Source organism: Homalodisca vitripennis, chromosome 6 (genome assembly GCF_021130785.1).
Source record: "Homalodisca vitripennis isolate AUS2020 chromosome 6, UT_GWSS_2.1, whole genome shotgun sequence".
Classification (NCBI taxonomy): domain Eukaryota; kingdom Metazoa; phylum Arthropoda; class Insecta; order Hemiptera; family Cicadellidae; genus Homalodisca; species Homalodisca vitripennis.
This window is the reverse complement of record NC_060212.1, coordinates 118,253,201-118,278,201: the sequence shown is the minus strand read 5'-3', so window position 1 is coordinate 118,278,201 and position 25,001 is coordinate 118,253,201. Positions and strand designations below refer to the sequence as shown.

General features: G+C 33.9%; 2 protein-coding genes across 3 annotated transcripts in view; one reads left to right on the top strand and one right to left on the bottom strand.

The window, feature by feature from the left end:
• Positions 1 to 16,305: 16,305 nt before the first annotated feature.
• Positions 16,306 to 18,952, bottom strand: LOC124364812. The gene has a single exon (XM_046820586.1). It carries the CDS (start codon positions 18,695 to 18,697, stop codon positions 17,792 to 17,794), a length of 906 nt encoding a protein of 301 aa, XP_046676542.1. The 5' UTR covers positions 18,698 to 18,952; the 3' UTR covers positions 16,306 to 17,791.
• A 1,684-nt stretch (positions 18,953 to 20,636) lies between these two features.
• Positions 20,637 to 25,001, top strand: part of LOC124364811 (golgin subfamily A member 2-like) — a 38,354-nt gene continuing 33,989 nt past the window's right edge. For both annotated transcript variants that reach the window (XM_046820585.1, XM_046820584.1), the window contains exons 1-2: positions 20,637 to 20,795; positions 24,250 to 24,411. In XM_046820585.1, coding sequence (XP_046676541.1) covers positions 20,748 to 20,795; positions 24,250 to 24,411 — 210 coding nt within the window. In that variant the 5' untranslated portion in view covers positions 20,637 to 20,747. The remainder of the gene's footprint in view (positions 20,796 to 24,249; positions 24,412 to 25,001) is intronic.

Here is a 25,001-nt window from a genome sequence, read left to right as displayed (position 1 = left end):
CCTTTTACTATAAATTTAAAGACTGATATAAAATTCTTCTTAGTTCTCTTCCAACTATGGAACAAAAAATATTTAGACTGTAGTTAATTTAAACGACCATAAATATACACGTGTTATAATATTTTCTCGGTTAAACTCAACATTGGTGTCGGAAATATAATTCACTCGAACCAGAAGTGCTCATACAGGTGACAAACCTGCAAAATTGCGTACGAAGCGGCGGGTAACTGCTAGTTATTACATACATTTAATACTCAAATTAACTAAAATCCGTAAACATTGTAGGGGAGTACACAATATTAATTTAGGCACTGCAATAATTTGCAGTAATTGAACTAGTGACATGGCGAGGCATGACCTCATGAATTAGTGAGTGTAACTTATGCCGTTTCTCCCCACTCCTGATTGGTGAAACTGCTCTGACTTTTAATGTTGCTCCAGTTCACCCTCCTTTTATTGCAGCGTCTGGTACCTGACGCCTCAAACTTGACTTTTGGAATCTGGAATCATGTTAACCTGAAAATATCCAAAGAAAGTCGGCGACGAAGAAGCTTAAATCGAACGTTTACATCTTTTCGACATCTTGAAGTGCACTGGATTGTGCACCTGATGAGACAATGATACTGCCACTTTATCTATTTATAGGTGTCTGATGTCGAAACGATGTAAAGGTTCGTCTTGAGCTTCTTCGTCGCCGGCTTTCTTTGGATCTCTTCAGACCAACATGACTCCAGATTCCAGGAGTCAAGTCAGTGTCAGCGTCAGATTCCAGACGCTTCAATAAAAGGAAGGTGAACTGGAGCCAAACTCAACGTTCAAATGGAATCAACCCTTCCTACCATAGCTACTTTACGTGCTCTAACTTCTTTTACTTCCGTTTGTTTATTCCTAGTTTATTTCTTTCTTTGATCTGTGGTTGGTACGTATTGACCTCCTTAATTTTTACTTCGTCTAGAGAATGATAGATTATAAACCTTAGCTAGCCTTTGGTAATTAGCTTGGACGTAGCTAGACGTCTGTCTACAGGCAGGGCAGGTGCAGCAGTATCCTGTCCCGAGGCTTCGGCAGCACCTGGCATCTGCTAGCCACAGTCAGCTGTCCTCTGTTCTGTTTCTATCTAAAACGAACTTTTGCAGACCCAAGTACATTACAGGGCACTGTGGTTGTATCTCTGGAGTTCACAGAACCCTTGATGTATCGCATACCGTATGTCTGTATGTTGGAGAAATTTACAGGACATAGGCTACACGGAGTGATCGAGAAGGAAGGATTTTATTTTTACTTGCGCTGCAGCTGTGAACACTTCTGGCTGATCGATAAGAAAGATAAAATTGGATACATTGTTACTATGCGGACGTTGAAATCAAAACGAAGCTACTCGATGGACCCTCTTGTAGCCTGAGTCTCGCTTGAACTTTGTCTTCGGACCTTATCTAGTTGGTTCACATCCAGGATTACCACACAAGTATAGGATATTGTGACTATTTTTATATGCATAAATAATAAATATTTTACACTATCTCTCTAAGATTTGTTAAAGTTTTTAAATTTTTGATTTCTAAACAGTTTCTCACGGTTATGTAAAGTTCTGCCCTGTCGTGTTGTAGGATTAAACATTAGCATACTGTGTTGTCCTTGACATCTGTTTTGGTTGCTGAACTGTTCTGTGTTGTTCATTTATTTATTTACAGTTTCACCATTTTAGAATTTGGTAATATAAAAATAAATACACTCTCAGTAATGAACAAGTTAATAAGATCAAAACATAACAACAAAAATTCGCAATTTAAAATCACTGGTAAATTAATAGGCTACACATTTTCCAATAGTAATTTTATTCTTGCAAGGCCTTCCGGAATCAATGATTCCATCATCAGACAACTTAACAGATGAATAAATCTATGTTAATTTATTATCTATTATTTAGAAAAATGTAAACATTTATTCATTTGTGAAGTTGCCTTATGATGGAATAATTGATTTAGAAAGGCCTTGCAAGAATAAAATTAATACTGGAAAATGTGTATTCATTTACCAATAATATTAAATTAACCTTTTCCAATGCTCTAAGATTCTTCATTCAACAATTCGTAAATTCATCAAAACGAATATCGAGTAATTAAACCGGAATAATATTAATAATATCTGAAAACCCAAGACTTTCTTGTTTGAAGTTTGTTTTTGACGTTGCAAAGATTGTGAAGGAACAGGATTTTTCGGACATTGACCGTCGTTCAGTGATACAAAATATCAGTAACACTACCTTTCGAGATCACTGCAATCTGATCTCTTCCTCACGCGAATTACGAACGTAACACATAACTACAATCTAGGTTAAGATAATCATAGCAAGATAGGTCTAGACTCACCGACCAACCACAGAGAACTCAGTTCAATCTGTATTCTTTAGGTTATATTTAAGACGTACAAGACAGTAAGTCTAGAACTAAAAAAGAAGCAAAAAGATTGGGCTACAAGCGGATGGAGAGCCTGTGGTGACACTGTAAGTAACTTCAACTAAAATAACAAAACACATTTGTCATCGTTATATGTTACAAAAAATATCACACGAGGATCGAAATCCATCCTCTTGCTCAGGTACCAAAACCTCTTATACATAGGAACAACATTTATTAGTAAAGTTATACATGGAATGGATGAAACAACATTCTTCGTAATCAGCTCATTGCACGATTATTTAGACGCATCTCTTTCTTTGAAAGGCCGATGTTCTTAATTCAATTAAGAAGAAAGTAGGAAATCTTTGGGTTCCATAATTTGGGTATAAAGGGGGGGGGGTTGCAAGAGAGAACAATTTCGATAACAGTATTAATGTACACTGTTTTGTTAATCTTCTTTCACAACCCATCATCTCTGTGGAGTCCAGGCACAGCTCACGGAGTACTGCACTTATTAATCACAAGTAAAAAAACTCAATTGAATCCCCTAGGAGCGTTCTTTTTGCTGGTTGATACCTTCTAGTTGAACCCACACTAGGCACAGCGAAAACCAATGTGTCACTTAAATCTGGGCAACCTTATGGATGTCCAGGAGCAGCACATCACTAACCGTAAATGTCGAGATTCTGGAATGCAAGGGTAATTCGACAAGTCTAGTCTACTGCGGGAGATGACTGTTGGAGTTGGTAGGGTTCGTTCCCTAAGAGTCAAAGGTTCTTGCTAGCCTAGACACAAGAGTGTGCCACCCCTGCCTGCTTTGACTGGAGGAGACTGGTTCAGAGCTGCCCCCCCTTCTTCCGAGGGGACATGAATTGAGATTAGTGCCCTAAAGATTTCCTCATGGATGTCGACAAGAGGTGGCCCCTACTCCCAACCTTACCCATCCGGAATATCCTGTCACTCCGGAAGCAGCGCAAAGGTGTTTATATGACTAGGTGCAATTTTCTAAGCTTCTTGTTCTAAAATATAACAAAAAACTTAATTGCATTTTGTTTAAAACCATCAGTAATACTCTTACACCTTTAGGAGGAAATAATGACTAATTGTTAAATATCATCAGCGATATCACAATTGTCTTCGATGATTGGATTAGCGTTGTGTTTATCCCTTCCGCCTATTATCGTCATCACATTGGTGCGAGGTGTTTGCGCGGATGTGGGTGCTGTTTGTAAACGGCAAATACCGCCCGGTTCTGCGTATGAGTTATTAGCGGACTGCTGACGTAGCTCTGCGTGTTGCGACTTTTCCTGTCCGTCCGCCGGTGTGATTGTACCATTCATAGGGATTCTAGGAATTCCTCTTTTCTACCGACTAGGTATGCCAATAGGTATGTGCTTTGTTCTTTCACTTTCCTAAAGTATTGACAGATTTTATGTATAAAGAATAATATATCAGAATGTCAATAAACCGATACAATTGATTGTAGAAAGGATCCTGTGGAAGGATCCGAAAGAACGTATCGTGAGTCTTATCAACCAATCCAACAAAATAACACGATCTCTTGTGTTATTATGTAACGTACAGGGAAATAACGAAATGGCTGGACTTAGTTTGTTCAAAGATACGTTTATTCTGTGACTTTCTATTGTCATCATGGTTATCAAGACTGAAGTAAAAAGGTAAGAATTGTATTTTTAATTTTGACAAAAAAAGTTAATGTAAGCCTCCTTGTACTAAGAGAAATACGTATACCAAGTACCAAGCCTCCAGTCCTTTATGTGAAGAGTTATCATAGGATAGACAAACAACAAAAGGATGTTAGGATGGTCCTGAGTAACGATCATTGTAGGGACGCAGGAGCACTACAAGAATTATAGCTCTCATGACTTACGTTATCCCTAAATAACTTTGTATGTAGAAAATTAAAGATAATTTCATAGGCTGATTCTTAGGCACAGTTTACGTACAGACAGAGCTCTCATGACTTACGTTATCCCTAAATAACTTTGTATGTAGAAAATTAAAGATAATTTCATAGGCTGATTCTTAGGCACAGTTTACGTACAGACAGAGCTCTCATGACTTACGTTATCCCTAAATAACTTTGTATGTAGAAAATTAAAGATAATTTCATAGGATGATTCTTAGGCACAGTTTACGTACAGACAGAGCTCTCATGACTTACGTTATCCCTAAATAACTTTGTATGTAGAAAATTAAAGATAATTTCATAGGCTGTTTCTTAAGCACAGTTTACGTACAGACAGGGTGACCAAACGTCCGGCTTTAGGAGGACATGTCCTCCCGGCCTTTGAAAATTATTTCAATGTCCGGCTTTTTGGCGGACGTTTAAATGTTCTAAAATAGTAGCATCACATTAAACATTCTTCCGATTTCCGAAGATAGATCATGAAACATTATAGCAGCGCACACGTAATGTCATGGCATGTGAACTGCTGTTAGATTCAGTTGTATGTTGAGTGTTGTCTGTAGTGTCACTGACTCACTGTTGTTTCTATCCACTCAGCTGCACTGGCGCTACTACCCCTTGAATTTTCTGTTTATGTGTTATGAATGATAATTATGTGAATTTTTTTTATAATACATTATATATTTTTCTGTTACAGTGATAATTTCTTATTTATGGCTGCTAGTGTAGCTTACTAATAAAGTAATGAATCAATGCAATAAATTAATTCCAATTATTTTACAACATTTATTTATAATAGCATTTGGGTTCAAGTCAATTATCATTTTTAAAGAGAAAAATCTAACAATAATTAACTCAATATTATGTCACATAAAATAATAGCTTCAAATAATACTGTTTTTCAATTTACACTTTAATAACAAGAATTACCTTTATGTTTAGATTGATGTGTCTAAACAAATCCAATTTGAGTTTTTTTATTTGCATTACAAGCAATACAGTACCAATTTATAATGTGAGTTTTTTTTAATAATGTATACATAAAATGTGTTTCGAAAGTTTATAGGAATATTTAATACTATCCTCCTTTATGCCGTAATGTCCTCCTTTTCAACCTTAAAAGTCAACACTTATTGTTAATATAATTCTGAAAGTTAAAGAGAAAAAAACTTCTAACAATAATTAATTCAATATGATGTCACATACAAAGTAATAGCCCAAAATAATAAATTTATCCATTAAAATATTCTTTAATAGTATACTCCATTTTTTATTTATGTGTCAAAACAAATCCAATTTGAGCGTTTATTTGCATTATAAAATGCTCAAATATAGTACTAGTTTATAATGTTTTTTTAAAACAATGTATATAAATGAATGTTTTTCTCGAATTTTTTAAGAATATTTAATAATGTCCTCCTTTTCAACCTCAAAAGTCAACACTTATTGTTAATATAATTCTGAAAGTTAAAGAGAAAAATTTTAACAATAATAATTCAATCTGATGCCACATACAAAAGTAATAACCTCAAATAATAAACAATGTATTCTTTAATAATATTTCATTTTTTATTTATATGTCAAAACAAATCCAATTCAAGTGTTTTATTTGCATTATATTAAACATACATAATATATACTATGTTCAATTAGTACTATATTGGAACATACATTTTGCCCGTGTTCAAATACAGTGCTAATTTATAATGTGGGTTTTTTAATAATGTATAGAAGAATGTTTTTCGCAAAGTTTAATACTGTCCTCCTTTTTGCTTTAATGTCCCCCTTTTCAAATCCAAAAGTCCTCCTTTTAGGAATTTCACAAAGTACGTTCAGTACTACAATTTCAATGACGATTAATCCAAGAGTATTAGAACCAATATTTGTCTTCGACACTCCATCTATTTCTCAATTACAAAACGTATCGTATTGAATTACATCCCGTCAATAGTCACGTGACTACCTGCAACTAAAACTTGTTGTTCTATAAATAAATGATGAATTGCGTAAAACATAAAACCAATGTTATAACAATCGTTAAGTTATATAGCTAAATTTTCCATTCATTCTAACACCGAAGTCCCTTTCAAACGTACAATTTTTGCGTTCACTCTCTCTCATTCATTCGAATTTATCCACCACTTCCCCGGTCAGTCAGCCAATTGAGAGGTCTCCCAATTGTGTGCCATAAACTCGTCTATACTGTAGAACGCGTGTGTAGTCAATGTTATTTTTAGACGAGTTTTGAGTGCCTTCAGCATGGGGACACTTTTGATAGAATTCGGCAAGTTATTGACAATTCGAACTCCTGCCTGAGACGGCAAACGCTCGTGAGCCACCGTCCTGTGTCTCCCAGTTAGTCGTCCCTGCCACTAGTTGCATAAGAGTGTAAACCCCTACCTATTATGTGTTCGCGTTAGGATTTGGAAAAAGACACGTTTCCAAAATGTAGAGGCAATGTCAAATGTCAGCAGTTTCAGATTTTTTAAAGCTGGCCTGCACGACTCTCTCTATTGCAGTTTTGAAATTTTTCGAACTGCTTCTTTTTAAGGATGAAAATCCTGGAAAAAATTGCGCTTGCGGAAATCCCGGATCTGCGCACATTTCGAGGAACGGGAACTCCGAAGCTCACTGGGAGCCGCGTAGGGTTTCCCCCTGGATGGCGCTGGGTCACTCACTACCGCAGAGGAGTGACTCCAGGAGGCCGACTCGCGTCAGAGATATCTCCGCAGTCGACTCGCGAAAGCCGGTGCGGTGAGCGGGAGGTGGGAGACCATAGACCGGGCAGGAGGAGGTCATTGGCCGGGCTGCTGACATCACATCGCCCAGCCGCTCTCCAATGTCTGCAAATCTTGCAGGCAGGCTTCTAGCTGGCTGTGCAAGACATAGTAACACGTTTGACCTCCTGAATTGTCTTTAGCATTTCATTTCTTTCTTTAGCTATAGCGAATTGCGACTGCCGATGGCCGAGCGGTCTAAGGCGTTGGAATTTGAGTATGAGTTGGAGATAGCGCAGGTTTGAATCCTGTCTGTGACCTTTGTACTTTTTCTCAGTACCATCGACCTTGTACTGTATCTACTCTCCCCCTTATTCTGTTTGATAAGAACCTCGCACAGGCCAGTGACCCATGAGGACGGGCAGAATAAGGCTCAAAAGGGGATCGGCTTCTCCTTAAAAAAAATCTTGAGGTCCTCAGTGACGATATCTATATCCCTCAAGTCCACAATATGAGTCAATGATGTACTGTGTAAGAGCCTTCACTTGAATGAATCGGAGAAAGGGCCGTTTTTACTTAGACTCTTTCAGTAATTAAGGCAGTTCAAGAGTTGGAAGTCAGGACCAATGAAGATTTGCAACCTCCTGGGTCTTGATTTAATTTTTGGATTGGTTCCAGATTCTATTGGTTCGACAACGGATTTTTAGATTACCTAAGGTTAATAAATCCATTTTCAGACATTCCTTCCAGTATGCTGAACCCAAGTGTTTTAATAAATTGCCCCAGCATCTTAAAATGATTCAGAACTTGGCAAAATTTTGCAAGAAGCTTACTTACTACTCGAGCATGACAGCTTGGAATTTCTTAAGGAAGTGTTGCACTAGTGCAAATATCTAATCAATCAGTTTTCATAATCTTTGTAATATAGTCTGGTTATTATTATAAACATGATTTAAAACATTGTCCTAACACTGCTCTTTATTTTACTATATGTATTTGTATTCATCGTTTATCCTCCTTAATACTAGTGTATATTTGTTAAAACTGTAGTTGACGCCACTGAGCTAAATACTTTAGTTATTGTGTTACTGGACTCTAAGACTGTTGGCTATTTTGTTTTTGTGCATTTATATTTCATTTTTTTTCTAAATAGCTGCCACATAACTTGATGACGTGGCAGTTTTCATTTCTAAGAAATTATTACATATACCCTGCTTGCATAAACAGTGAGAAATAAGTCATTATTTTCATATCCTTTTCTTAATCGATTTGTCGTAATTGTTATTGAAATACGACATCGACTGAGTTGTGGACTCAGGTAGTTTGAGATGTTGCCCTCATGAACATCTACTTGCCCTTCCGTGCATTTATTTTTAGTATCCATTGACATATTTCGTATACAATAAAGCAACATTCTTAAAAATCCTTAACTATTTTCAAGTTCACAGAATCTTTGACACATTCAATTTAAACTATTCAAATCTTGTAGTCTGGTGCTAAAGCATAATTTTATCTCAAATTACAAGCCCTACCACATAGGCTACCGGTCCTCTGACTAACTCACCAGTTAGTGTATTTTTAAGTCAGTGGGGGTACATTAGTCCTTGACAGACTAATCAGGATAGTTATTAAATACTGGCGGTAGTCGCACTGGTGGTGTAGGGTGGACTATGACAGTTTGACAAAAAACAAGTGAACAAAATATTTGTTTATGCTGACTGCATCAGTATTGCAATATAATTGATTAGTACCTTAATTCGCTTGTTTCCTTACAGATTTCACACAATAGTGGTCTAAGTTTTATTTATCCACTATTACAGGAATGTATAAACTTTTGATGTGGTCTGATATTCGACTTTGGTATTCAACAGTTGTAAAATTCACAAAATGACGATATGTGTCGAAATGTGTAATATCAAGAAATTGTATTTGTGTATAAAAATATAATATTATAGTTGAGAAATGATTGTAGTTACAACAACAATGGAAAACTATGATAGTTCGATTAGAGAATGGACGCTGGCCCAATTTGATAATTTTGGTCGATTTGTCATCACTAACCCTTACCATTTATTTAATATTTTGAGACACGCTAAAATGGCACGTAACATTTTTTAATCTTTTTAAGAATCACAGACATTGGTTAACGGCGTTCATTGATAACATCTTATAATTTAAGTTAGTGTACATGGTGCTTATTAGTTCATAGCTATTTGACAATCTAACGTTAACTTTCACTGTTTCTTGCTCGGTTTCTGTGATTGTCAGCTTGAAATCCGATTTTCCACGAGAGTTAAAAAAATTAGCCCTCTAAAACTCTGTTTACATCTGTATGAATTATTGCCAGTAATTTCGTATAAATAATCACAGTGTGTTTTGAAGATTTCATATAGCTCCCCAATAAGGGATTTTCAACACCAGAGTCATCTCACACAGCCAGAAGACGACTACGGAGTGAGTGAAGACTTACAATGTGAAGCGGACTGGTTATGTATGTATAATGCCAGTGCGCGCTGCTGGGTGGGTTGCAGTTGCAGTCGTTGAAGGACTTTCGCGTCGGTGGTGGTGGCAGAACTGAATGAGCCAGAAAGAGGCGGCAAACAGCAGCTAGCAGTTGGCTGCCCTGGAGTTGGGGTAGGTCTGGCGGTGGGGTGGGAGAACGTAACTTACTACGCGCGGGAATGCGCTGCACGCTGTTTACAAGCTGTGGCGCACTCCTATCGACCCTGGCCTGGCTCTGCGCAAACCGCGTAAACTTTAACACTAAACATCGGCTATCGATGTTCCTTCTGTGGTCTATTCTCTCAGCATGTTTGTAATGCTGTACTGTACATCCCCCTACTCCATTACACCTCTCCTTTGCCACCGAACCATTTACAACACCGTAATTTTCAACCGCTAAAAAGTTATTGACTTAATCACATGTTTAGAAATATCTAAACCACTTAATACGTAACAATCCATTCCACAGCACAGAAAATAAACGCTATAAACATTTAAACAAGACGCTCATGGAAATTACTCTACTTAATTTACCACTACTATAATTATACACGTACAATATTTATCACATAAACATTTACGTTGCATAAATGATTTTAAAATCATTAGATTAAAAGATTTCCGGATAAAGCCAAGATAATCTGTTCAACCAGTAAAAGAGGCCAGGGCGTTTGTCCAATTTATACTTTGGACAGTTCCATACCAGGAACGGTATTTCGGGAACGTGTACAACTTTTTCAACTACCTTAGATTTATTTGATAAGCTGAGACTATCACTTGTGGTGTTTTTATATTATTTAAATAAGTTTAAAATACTTTTACGGCCTTATTTTAGTCGTTTAAATATAGTAGATGCCTTGTTTTAAAGAACTATGACACTTCTGAACACTATTTGTAAGTAGGGCTGACACATGGTAATGTTGGACAAAGAGGAGATTTTAGCTGACAGTAGGCGAGAAGGTTCAAGGTTGACCTTAAGTATTTTGAAAATTAAGTATTGAAAACCGCTTTGTAATGTATTTTAACAAGAAAAATAAATAGTGCAAGATGGCAATAAATTACTCTATCATACTTAATTTGATTCTTCAAGTCAAAATAAGTGAGAAACATCATATAAAATATGTACAGTGCTTAGTTTGGGGCTTTTAAGAAAAACACATCTTTAAATCAAATAGAGTTACTATATTCAAATATTGCACACTTTATAGTCTTATTAAAACCGTCGTTAAAAGAGTTTCAAAAAACACCATTTCAAAATGGTGACCATAGAAACGTTCTAACTTTAATAAAGGAAGAAAATATAAGATTATTTTTGTAAAAACACTAGTAAAGAGAATATTTTTAGTTTTTCTGTGCAATTTTCGAAAGCTATAGTTTTACCCTAATAATTCGGTAATTTCCGAGGATTTCTGTGATGTGGCAACTCTTTCTGTTATTTAATATAAATGGTACACACTACTCAATAGGAAACAAGCAAGTCAATTAAAATTAGTAAATTACTCGTACAATGTAACTTTGACAAAAAATGTGTGTGAGTTGAAAAGCCGAAAACAAGAACTTTATAAAATTATTAGATTTTCCAGGCAAAACCATGAAAACTAATCAAAGTGAATAGTTCCTCAGAAATGTTTAAAATCTACAGAGCTACCTCCCAAACCTTCAAAATTGTGTGCACGATGTTTTTAAATGCCGTAGTATTTGGCAGAGTGTAATCTCGCAATAAATAATATAAAAACACTCCCATAAAGATGACATGGCTACATATCCGTATAGAACAGAAATGATTAAGTTATAAAACAAGACGTTTAAAAGTCTAACAGTCACACATATTGTCATGACTTTAATTTTTATTTGGTTAAGCAGATACGTTAAGGAAAATAACTATTTTTCCTGAAAATATTTTTGTAGCTCATTTTTGTGGTAATTTTGACCCCTTTATTGCAATTTAGATAAAAAATTATATCAAATGATTCATTGGTAAATTGTTGAGATTGAGTTTATTTATATATTATCTAGTTTGTAGTTGAATTATTCTTTTATTCGTGGTTATTTTTTTATCGAGTTGGCCCCTTTATGATATAAAGAAATCAATTGCCGGTAAAGTTTAGATTTAAATTCTGTTTTTCGTATGGTTTTTACGAGTGTAGTATGTTTAAAGTAATCTGACGGTATGCATAGCCCAAGTTGTATAGCAAAAAAAGTTGTTTTACCCCAGCAGGGATTCAATTTTTTCAAAGAAGTGGGGGGAGGGGGTTATAACCATCAAAAAGGAGGGTCCGGGAGTGCTCTCTCAGAAAATTGAAAAATATATATATACAATGGCTAAACACTACTTTTTGGCAACTATTTACTGTATGAAACCCTTTATTAATTTAAGGTTAATACTGAACAATCAAAAACTTGTAAACTAAACTGTATTCAAATTAGAATGACATTTTATTTGGTTCAAACATTTGAAGTAAACAAGTAACCTGAGTTCACCTTACAATAAAATTCTTCTCGTCCTTGTTCTTGCCATCTCAAGTACCTCGTCTGCTGTTATGGAAACTGGGTAATGCACTGATAATAGGGCTAATCTCGTAAGTCGATCATTTTTCATGGAATTTGAAAGGTATGTTTTTATCCTCTTCAGTGACGAGAATGATCTCTAAACTTCAGCTGTAGATACTATAGTAGTTTAATGTAAACCACTAGCTCTAATGTAGTAGTTGACATTAGAGTAGAATAGTTGATCATAGCTATCCAAGACGGCCATAATTTGTTTTGGTTGGTTTATCATTGTCTTGCGCATCACACTATTTTCTACACCACAGCAGGCACTCAAATTCAATAATTAATTGTGATTTAAAATATCTCCATCTCATAAAATAGCTTAAGGGTAGTTAACGACTTTATACATCAAAGGCATTTACGGTGGTTAATTTGCACCAAACCGATATACAAGACCAGAAATCAGCGTGTCTATGCATGGTATGGATACTGTTCTAAAGTAATACTCATCTTCTGCGATGATGTGAGGGGTATTGTCTCTCTTTGTTTGTCGAGGAATACTTATATATCAAAATGATCTTTCATCAAGGTTTGTTGTGCCTTCTTGAATAATGCAGAAAAGGCTTCAGTCATTTTCCTTGCCTTTTTTTATTAGTTGACGTAGACTTTGTAAGGTATTTATCACATCATCACCATAGTTTATGGCTGATAACTCACTTTCGACTTGTTCAAGGTACTTTGATAAAGATAAAGTTGAGCTAAATAAAAATTCGCAACAAGTGAAATGAAAAACTACTCTTCAATCCCTGAGAGAAGATATGTGGTTTATGATGATACTGCCCTGTTATTTTCAGAAAACTCTTGAGGAGTGGATATTATAGCTGGAATGAGCTCCAAAAATGTATTGATGGCACCCTGCCGCTGAAAAGAACCTAGTTTCGCACAATCCCAAAGTTTCCCTATTTTTGTACTAGATTAGAAATTTGGTCTTCAATGCATCTCTAACCTAAGAATGTTTGATAGTCATTTACAATGCCAGGACAGTTTCCTACACAAGGAACGATAAGTGAATCACAACCATACTTGACCTGTGACGTACAGTGAATATATATAGCCTTTGGGTACAGATGCTGAAATATTTGATGGACATCAGTTATATGTCTGCTGAATGTGGAGCATCCGTCATAGCCTTGGCCAACGAGTTTAGTCATATCTAAGCCCAATGTAGGAAATATCTGTAAAAAATGTGTTTTTCTGTGTAAAAGAAAGAAAGTCCTCTTTTAGAACTGGCTTAGTATATTTTGTTAAATAAATAACAAAAATTGCCCCTTCCCCGAGATGTCCAATGTTTTATCGCCTAGGATTGAAAAAAATCACTATTTATCTTTAGATCTTCCACAAAAATCAATTTCTAGCTTTGCACATTAAATGCTGCTTGAATTTTTCATAATTGTTTCAATAAAAATTTTAATTAAGAATCTCAACCCTAACGAAATTTTAATTTGGGAAGAAGAATCAAACTACACAGTGCAATGGCACATCTCGAATTAATTCAATATATATAAAGCCCCCAGTAATTAAGGAGGCAGTTTGGTTACTTGCAAACAAACTTAAAAATTTCACAGTAAATAAATGAAGTCCAATTTGAAAAAAATATTTAGTTAAACCCTGAACAAATCATAGTTATTTAAAAAAAAAAAATAAGAGCTATTGATAAAGATAAATTTTGTTTTCTTAAAATACTGAAACAGTAATCCTCCTAATTACAAATGTTGAGTTACCATTCCCTCTTAAATAAAAATCTATCAGAGCCACAGCTATAACATTTTGATGGATTATTTAGGACATATGCAGCTGTGATATGAACTACAATCATAATAGTAAGTTGAATATAAATATATTTTGTACATACAAAATATATTTATAAATTTATTTTTCATATGCAAGCAGTAAAAATATTCCAAATTGTTCCTTAGCATCCATTAAGTTAAAATTACTTCTCTTTTTAACACGCTTTTTTTATCTCAAAGTGTAGTAAAGTTATGAAGGAAAAAATCAATTTTCCCAGAAAAATATATTGTTTAAAGTAGCCATGAGTATTCTGGGTTTAATCTGAAACTTGTTCAAATTAAACTTCATTTAACTTTTAAGTTTTAGTCCACAAAATGGTTGCAAATAACCATACCAACTCCCTTAAACTTCTTAACAACCATCTTGCACAAATAAACTTACCATAACTCATAAATAAAAAAAAATAAAAATTTACCACTTTAATTTATTTTACCATTTAGTTCATTTGGTGAGAGCTTGGAATCAGTGGTGGATTGTTCTTTCTTGGGGCCCTAGGCAGAAATAATTTGCAGCCCCCTCCTTAGAAACTTATTTGTGAATAGTTTTATCCCAAAAGATCATAAAAAAATAAACTCATAGTTCTTATGAAATATAACGTTAACATTTTAAGTAAGAAAATGCATTACTTTTGAATAACCAAATGATGAGAGAAAATTAGTAGAATGTAGCAAGGTAAAAATTATGTCAATATACATTTAATTTCTTGTCTTTTTGTGTGAAAATGCCTTTATAATTATGGTAAAGTTGTCATATAGCATTCTGATGAAAGTGCTTTAAAATTAAAACTTGTTTTTCCATATTATGCAGTTTTTTTGTTTATGCCTGGGCCATTAAGTTTTAGTTAAACATAAAATCGAATGAAAAGTGTGGAGGTACTGTACTTGTAAATATGTACTGAAGTGAATGCAACAGTTTTACAGTTAAATTAAGCTCACACTACTAACTGAAGTGTTTAAATATAAGAATCAAGGTTGTTTATGGACAATCAGATAAAAGTGACTTTGCACTACAGTACAGGAACTTAGATCATTCAAAGCTCAAGAGACTAATAAAAGAAATTCAGTTATACATGATTTTAAAAACATGCAGACCACTGGTGTGCATATGATGGGTGAAGGGGGGGGGGGTGCTATAGGTACACAAGCACCTGCTTATAAGTTGAGATTTTTGTTATATAACTTTGGTACAAAAATTATACTATTATTGAAGTACAAGAGTTAGGTTATTTAGCTCGCCGATGCCGGGTTTTGTTATTTATATTGTTATGTTTATAATTAGTTGTTCCTCTCTGTCCTATTTCCTACTGCCCCTCCTAGCCACCACTTAAATGGTGTATTCTACAATAGCTCACTGAAAAATAGTGCTGTGGTTTACAAGAGTTCTGTGTTTTGAAACAATAATTATAAAAGCTTCAAAATTCATAAATTCACAATTTTCAAACATTTCCCCCCCATTTCTGTTGGAATACCCCCAAAACCCCATGGTATGTCAGGCACCTACAAATAATGAACTCTGTGCGCGCTTATGATGCAAATAAAATTGTAAGAGGCCAGGATAAAACTTCCAAGTACGATTCTGTTATATCTGGGTTTTTATTTAGTAAGTTAGTGATGTTGAGTTAATGGAGTGTTGAAGACAACCACATAATCTCAGTAGAAATCAGCACCTCAATTTAATTTTGTTACTATTAACAAAATAGTTGTGTGAATTTACTCCCCTACTGCATGCGTTGAGCAAACTAGTGCTTTGTTGAAGTTTATTGGAGCCATTCACAAAAATGTCAAGATCACACCAGATTATGCTGATCATTTCAAAACCATTTTCTATATCGTACTTTATGAATTTTGTTGCAGTGGTTTTACTTGCTTAAAACTGAATCGTTTCGACTAGGTGACAAAATATGAGTGTAGAATTAATTTAGAAAGCGAGAGTAATATTACATGTTATCACAGAAGTAATATTGTTTGTAGATATGTAATACAGATAAAAGTTTGACTGCTTGTGTATTCTTAAATGTGTAGGATATACAACTGGAAAAAATACTTACCTCTTATGCAATTCTCCTGTTGCTGCTTCTTTCTTCGTGACAGCCGACTGACATTTCAAGTTTGTTAAGTTTGATCCCAGTGATCTTATTTTACTCAAGTTTCCTTTTAGTAATTGTTTTGTAAAAATTAAAACAAATATCTTAATAGTCAAGGTGCTAATAACTTCAGCATGCCTCCATCAAAAAATATTAAGTAGCTTATTAATGATGAAATTATATTTTACACTTGTATTTATTCAGGCTAAAAATAAGAATAATAATGTTTACCAACATATTTCATTTCCAAATTACCGTAAAAATACAGAAGTCTCTGTCAAATGCTACATTTAAATAATACAATTGTGAGACCAAGGAAAATTAAAACAAACATTCAGGATAGTCATTTTTTATTTAATATAGCAAATCATATCAGTTTATTTACAAAAATACACAACAGTCTCTTAAAACAGAGCTGAACTTTATACAAAATTGTGCATGTCAACACAAGTACAAAAAAATAATTGTCTTAAATAAAAACGTTATTTCTTTTAATGAATTTCAACATTAATTGATATTATTTTCAGAATAGTAAACAATGTCACCTATATAACTAACAGTAGTAACAGTAAAAACATAGTGAAACATTACAAATTTTAGAACAATAAAAAATATAAGGTAAAGATGATAGTGACTTTCAACAGAATAAAGTCACTAAGTTACGACAGGATGAAAACAAGTTTGGATATTTTTACTTTGACAATTTCCCAAAAAACAATAGTAAATCGCAAAGGCCACCAATTAAGTATCATGATAAAAACTTAGAAAATTTACTGGACCTAAGACGAAATTGGCAACATCCTCAACTGACTACGAGTTTCTTGGCCTCTGCTCCCCTTACCAGATATATTAATCTGGATATTTATGTAGCTACGTTACAATAAAACATTTACTTTTATGTACAAGAATTATTTACAATAACATATTTTCAGAACAATATAAAATATGTGCAATAAAAAAAAGATATTCTCACTTATATCACATTGGTAGAATTACCAAAATACAAAAATATTTAAAGGATTTAACTTTGTATAAAAGTAAAGGCCCGTTGGTAACTTCGATGGGCGGCCAGTCCAGCATTTCATTAAAATGAAAAGATTTCGTTTCTAGGCCTACCTTGAAACATTTACGCTCATACAAGCATGGATAAACAAACACAGTAATAAAACTATTGTATAGAGCTTTCTTTATGTTCAACTTCACTACAGGAATAAATAGACTACACTCATACAGCTTCAAAAACGTACAGTGTGTCATTATTGAATTGTAGTGAAACAATAAGATACATTTATAGAGGATTTGGCATCAGCTAATTTTCTTTATACATACTAATAATATCTAAAAGAATTAAATTTTAAATAAAATAAATTTCTCCTTTTTGTTTTGATCAATTGGTTCCTCTTTCAATAAAAAATTACAATAATAGGCCTAGGCCTAGTAAAAGTATTTAGTTTGGACAGTAATATCCCTAGGTTAATCACTAGATCAGCACATTTGAGCTAAATGAATAAAGTTATTTTAGCATTGAAATATTTGTTAGTCCTAGATTAAGACCTAGGATATTCATTAATCAGGTAGCCTAGTAAATTAGATTGAATTTGATTCAAAACCTCAGTTATTTGTTAAAACTAAAGTACAAATAGCAAAATTACAAAGTAAGAAACATTATATTCACTTTAATTTAGTGAATTTTTAATAATTTATTAACAAGACTGACTGTCCAAATAGGCCATACTTTAACAACAAATCTCTACATTTAAGAAAAATGGACAATTCTTAAAATTAAAATAATTTACAAATATCGTCAATTAATGTATATTTATACTGTCATAGCAAGGAAAGGCCTTTGCTGTAATGCATCAACGCTTTCTTTTGCTTGTGCTGAACAGAGGTCAGGTGTTGAAGTCGATCTAGTCAGCTTACCCAGTCCTGAAGTCGTACTCAGGTCGGTTGCACTTCCACCAGCAGTTGCACTCAGTCCACCAAAACTAAATATGGAAACCAAACTTGTGATGCGGTCTATTTCCATAGTTGTCGAACTTCCATCACCTACTTCTTCGCAGTCGGACAGCAGAGTCGAATCGTCCAAGAAAACGGAATCATCACCGCTCTCGTGCTCCAGACCTGACTTATGTCTCTTCGGAAGAATTGAGAGTACTGCTTCTTCAGTTTCCCACTCAGCAACAGCTCTTCTTCTTTTCAGGCACCTTGAAGATGAACAGGGGGAAGATCTCTCTCTGAGGATTACAACACTTTGTTCTCTAGGTGCCTTATCCAAATCAAGGTAAGTTGGAGCTTCTCCAGTTTGAGGGCAGTATGGTGAAGGCGCATGGTTTTCTTTGTTTGCTTCCAATGCTTCAGGACATCTTACATAAGTGATGGGTGATTGTAAAAAACTCAAATCACCTGATGCAGATTCTGCTTCAGAGGAAGGCTGTGAAGAAGAGACTCCTACACCAGCTTCTTCTGCTGTTAGTGCAACCAAATTGTCGTCATCGATGTAGCTGTACTCCTGAACCTCTGGTGTGCTTGCAGCATATCCTCCAGCAGAAGTAGAAGGACCGTTGACCATGTTGAAAGCTTCTTCCATGAAGATGAACCTTGCTTTTTGGAGAACAGTTGCCACCAGTAAATTCTTATGCAGGCTAACACCTCCTCTTTGAGAGCGTGACTGAGCAATCTTGGTGAGAGAAATTGTTATTAACCTTTGAGCATCTGTTGCCATAGTGTCTATGTTGAGGTTAATAGATTTTACTTTTGATGTAAAGAAACAATTCACAAAAACACAACTAAACAATATAAATTTAAGTTCGAGTTAATTTACTTAACTCATATCCAGCATGAACACTTTAAACAACACTGACTGTTTCGAGTAACTTCCTTGATGACTCACTCTAAACTTTTCTCTTCATAGCACAATCACAACCACACGACGCGAGAGCATAAACTGGAATGGCCGCTGATGTCAACACTAGCCATATAAGTAAGTTTCCGTTCTGGTGACGTCACGGCCTACTTATCAACCAATCAGTGAACGGCCTTCGCCATTTAAAAGAGGTGACTGTGAGCGCTATCCCCGCGCTGAGAACGGCAGAATTGAGAACTAAGGTATGCACCAAGGAATGGCTGCCAACATGACAAAATAAATTACAGAAACAAAAAATCCAATAGTAGTATACATTTGTAATATTACAGTCACTCTGAAATGTTTAACAATCGACAAAATACGTTCTAAATAATAATTTTTAGAACAGAGTTTCAATATGATTGCATACTTACATATATGAAAATCCGAGCAAAAGTTTCATTTTTACCACAGTTATTTATCATTTTAGTGCTAAATATTATTTTGTGATACATAGAAATAGACCACGTACAAAAATCGTGAACGCAGAAGAATTGTAAATATCATGATGAGGTTCTATATTAAAATACTTTAATTTCCTTATTATATCTGGAAGCTTCTGCTACCTAGTGGAGAAATTGTAAACCACGCTCTTGCCGTAGAGTTAAGCCAAAGAGGTATCTTGTATGCCAAAGAGATCTAAAGTAGTTAGGTGTTTCTAGCTCATTACTATAAAGATCCTTTGAATTTACAAATTTTAAATGGATATTGTTTAAATAACGAAAGATAGCTTTATGATTTTATATCAAGATGATTTATTTTTTTTAGTTTTTTCTCGATACAAATATAGAATAATGTATTTACAATAATAGTTCTGCGTAAAATAGTTTATATTTACAAACATTAAAATGTCAAAGACTGCCTCGAATGTGTCAAAAAAAGTTGAAAACTGCTAACACAATCTTTAATATTTCAAGATGTTGAATTGCAGTCATGGCACATTTATTGACTGAAAATAGTTGTCCACAATAATGCCAAAATATTTCAGGATTTTTATTGTGTTGAATTTTTGACGTCGCTTTGTATATGTATATATATATATATATATATATATATATATATATATAATATATATATATATATATATATATACATATACATACAAGGTAAACGACATGAAGCTACATTGAGCTAAACTTTTTCTTTTCCTTATCAGAGTAAGAAGCTACGTATTTGTAGCCTTTGGAGACACAATTTGTCTAGAAATTTTAAAACTAATTACTGCATAAAAAATCTCAAATTTTTTGCTGAGTTATGAGGTTATATTTGCCTGACTACAAAATTAGTTAATGATCATTTAAAATTTGTTTAATAGTTCAAACTGATTCCTATGTATATGATCATTTATTTACTTATTGCATACCGTATGACATTACAAGAAAAGAAATACATATAAAGAAGGCATATATAATGTAGAATTTAATATTTTACACATATTATAAAAAAGTTACAGATGAACTATATACAGAAGTATTTTTATGGTATATACGTTCGATGATGCTCAGTTAAAGTGTTTAAATGGTTTTATACCTTATATTTCCTTTTTAATACAGTCATACTGGTTTAAAAGGTATAGTATTTTCAAACCTTTTAGCTCATACTAAAATTTTGCTCTGATAAATATCACGTATCATTCTTTTGTACTGTATACTATACGAACAATATTTTGTAACAGGCTAATATAATTTCCAAAGCGAATGAGACACGTGAGTCTTGTAAAACCAGCTGCTGTGAGCTCCCATCTGGCACTGCCTGTCGTCTGTCTGTCAAAAACAGCTTGTGAACGAGACGAGCGACAGCAAGCGAATTGAGAGTAAACGAAGCTATCAAATAATCCAACCAGACATCCACATCTGATCCAGGTTCCAACATGGCAGAATTACGAAGAGCGGAGAAGCTTGCATCAGCTAAGAAAAGGGTAATTAGCCTAACATTACATACTAATATATTATTATTCGTTATCAAGATGATTATGCTCTTAACCCGCTAAGGGTTGGTCTACCCTGGGGCTTGAACTTTTTCTTGTAGCGTAGAGTAATACACGTTCCTAGATATAGGCTACCTTTTATAATGAGATATGTTATTAAACTCATCTGTATCTATCACGTTCTTATTTTTAGTGATATTAAAAATCAGGAAAAATTATTTTTTAAAGATAATTTCCAAACTTTCTATTAAAGTATGAATGTTGAACACATTTCAATAATAATTCTAACCGAAACCAAATATTTTACATAATATTTTATTTAATTATCATGTAAAATACAGTAACATTCCTATTACAAGTAAAAATTATGTTCTCATATATTCAGATGATTTATGTAGGTCTAGGCCTAGGCTATATATCTTTTGTAAGTAGCCCATGTTAGTGTTTAAGGGTATAGACTTAATAAGCGGCGGGTAGACTTTTATATAATATCGAAGTTTGGTAATATACCGAAATCGTTTGATAATGACGATCGAATAAAGAGTGTAGACCGCTTATGAAAGTCTCGCCGTGTTTAAAATCTCGGTTCCTTTCCAGAAAGACTGGAGCATTATTCAAACTACTCATATTTAGTTTCCTTGGCTTAATGTGGTTTATGTTAAAATTTTTTTCGTTTAAGGGCAAACTTTTTTTCTACACCTGAGTTTGTCTAAAGGGTTACAAAAACTTAATAAAATGGTGATATAAAATATACAGGCTTTTTCTTCAGAATAAAACAGTATGCAACATGATGGGTTAGTTATGACAACCCATTTAATATATAGAATGTTTGAAATATAACATGAAAAGAAACAAAAAATGCCTTGTCAGTATAGAAATTCACCATTGCCAGTTGTAGGTTAAATTATATGAAGTACAATTTTCAAAGTGTTCTGTGGTGATTTAGGCAAGAGTGAAAGCCTCATTTTCCCCCTCTTCATTACAAATCACTCACTGTCCAGGTCTTCCACTTAAGAGGTCTTGGTTTTTTCTGTGTTTAAAGCAATTTTAAAGATCTTACTGGTATATGTGAAAAAGCTAACTAAGTACTTATTTTGTTTTAAGGTGAAGCCAAGACAAGTTTTCCATTTCAACTCTTAGAATCTTTTTATTCAGCTTGTCAGATCAGTTATGAGATGCTGGGCAGAGTCCAACAATAATTCTTACAATAAATTAGTCTGTCTTGGAAAGTCTTACAGATTTTGTCATTGATGGGTATATTTATAATTAATTACAGTTCAGCATATGTATTAATTTATCAATGAAAACACTAGTTGGACTCTGTTAATAATGACTGAAAGATGTATATTGAGTGAATATTGTTCAATTAAAAAAATACTAATGAGTAAAGACTAATTTATTTTCTCAAAGTTACAAGATATTGACAAATTAAAAGATTTATATTACTGTATGAGAATACAGGTAAGTGGGTATAAAAGTAATTTAAGCTGATAATCAAGCTTTATTAAATGCATCTAGAGAAATGAGTTCTTACGGTGTGGTTGATCAAGCTGGTAACAAACACAGTTGAAAGTACGGGATGAGAGCAGAAATCTATCGCAAAGCATTCACATTACATAAACTAAAACCCAATTGTTCAACAATTCAATTTAAAAATTAATAATACATTTTTTTTTGCAGAAAAAGAGTTTGAAATTTGGAAAGTTCTCTGTGATTAAATGTTTGTAAAATTTTCAATTACTTTCTTCAATTTTAATCCAAAATGGTGAGCTTTGAGTAATAAAAAATCTTTGTTGTCACTTGATGTTGTAAAGAGGTAATAAATGTACTGTGGTCACTAATTTACAGGTAGATTAACTAATACAATTTAAGTGAGCCTATCTTGTTCAAAATGTATTACTTGGGACATTTGTTGGAATGATACCCAGAAATTAACAGACAGAATCTTCCTCTACTAATACTGATGGTGGAAGTCAGGAGGGCAGAGAATCTTCCTCTACTAATTCTGCTGGTGGAAGTCAGATCAGAGGATCTTCCTCTACTAATACTGCTGGTGGAAGTCAGGAGGGCAGAGAATCTTCCTCTACTAATTCTGCTGGTGGAAGTCAGTAGGGCAGAGAATCTTCCTCTCCTAATACTGATGATGGAAGTCGGAAGATCAGAGGATCTTTCTCTACTAATACTGATAGTGGAAGTCAGAAGATCAGATAATCTTCCTCTACTAATACCGATGGTGGAAGTCAGAAGATCAGAAAATCTTCCTTTACTAATACTGCTGGTGGAAGTCAAGAGGGCAGAGAATCTTCCTCTACTAATTCTGTTGAAGGAAATCAAAAGGGCAGAGAATCTTCCTCTACTAATACTGATGATGGAAGTCAGGTGTGCAGAGAACTTGCTCAACTAATACTGCTCGTGGAATTCAGGAGGGCAGAGAATCTTCCTATACTTATACTGCTGGTGGAATTCAGGAGGGTAAATAATCTTTCTCTACTAATACTGCTGGTGAAAGTCTGGAGGGCAGTGATCTCCAGGAAACAATAAATCATTGACATCCTTCTACTGGGTTCATTGCATAGCAATAAATACCTTAAAAGAAATAAGTTTTGAATTGAAACATTTACTCAAGGTGACCTACACATTTGTAAACTGCCTCTGTTTTGTCCTCTGCAGAAAATTAAAAAAAAAACTCTAGAAGTTCTTCAAAGACTTTCAATATTCTGAAGATACTAGAAGCTCACATAGTATGCTTCTGAAAAGTCCCATCTTTTTGGTGGATTCCCTTACAGTGTTTATTAAGTCCTTGTATCGTATTCCTCATAGACGTAAGACGGCGGAGACTGTCTACAACTAAAGACACAGTATCAAAGTTAGGACGTGTAGAACAGTCAGTATGTAAGATGTGGTTATGAACATGTTAATTGTCAACATTTCTCAGGCAGTGTATATGATATTAACACATTGACAACAAATTTACAGTGGCCAATGTTAGGACGTGTGGAAAAGTGGTTGTTGACTTATTAATTATTGACATATCTCTAGCAGTTTATGCAGTATTAACACTTTGATCAAAAATAGCATAGTTCCTTTCAACAGTCAGCTTGTTTTGTAAAGATCGTTAAAACTTCCAGAAAGCTTTTAAAGACTATCGATTGGGGTGTTTTTAATCAAGATAAGGGCCATACATATACTGTTCTGTGCCTTTATCTTCACAATTGTACTCATTTTGGCTCACTTACTATCAGGAGTGTCCCTTAACCACAATAATACAGCCTCCTCTAAGTGAATTTTTATTACAGAAAAGAAAAGACCTACAACCTTTTTTGTGAAGAATGTTTGACCTAAACGACTATACAATTTTAACACTAGTTAATTAAATTATGTTGTACATTTTGATTGGTTATTGGTTAATTTAATCATTAGATTAAATTTTCTAAATTGTTTGCAGCTGAAGCAATTCCAACAAAGGAACAAAGATGGCCAGAGTGAGTCTGGGAGGAGCACTCCTTCAAGAAAAAAACAAGATGAGGATTCAACCACTTTTATGAGTGAGAATGGGGGCTCGATCCACAGTCTGTCACATAGTGAAAACCCAAGCTCCAACATTAGTGTAATGCAAATTTTTATTGTTTTATTTTAACCATGGAATGTAAGAAATGTAAAGCAGGGATTCCAGCTTTTGTATCTGATCTATAAATCAAATATCATTTGGAACAATACAATTTCTGATTACGGATTGATATCAAATATAAAAATTTCAGTTAGTGAAATAAAAAATTAAAATTTTGATTTATATAACATTTTTAAGAGTCAATGTGGCTTTCAATACCTATATTACTTAACTTGGTATACAGATAACTATGGTTATAAATGTTCTCGTTAAATTATGTTAAATAAAACAAGTTATGTTTTTCCTTAATTCTTCAAACTATTTATTTTATGTAATGGAATATAAACAGATATTTGGGTAGGTCAACTACAGAAATTAAAGTAACATAGTAATAATTAATCAACAAGGTGTTTTAATCATTATTGACAGGTAAACAAGTTATACTGTCAATATTCAATTGTTCTCAAGAATTTAATGCAAACTGTAAAATACCTTTCCAAACAGATAACATTCAAATCTTTATACTCTACTAGATGTCACTTTATACAAAAAGGAATATGGTTAATAAGTATCAGGCAATAAGATGGAGA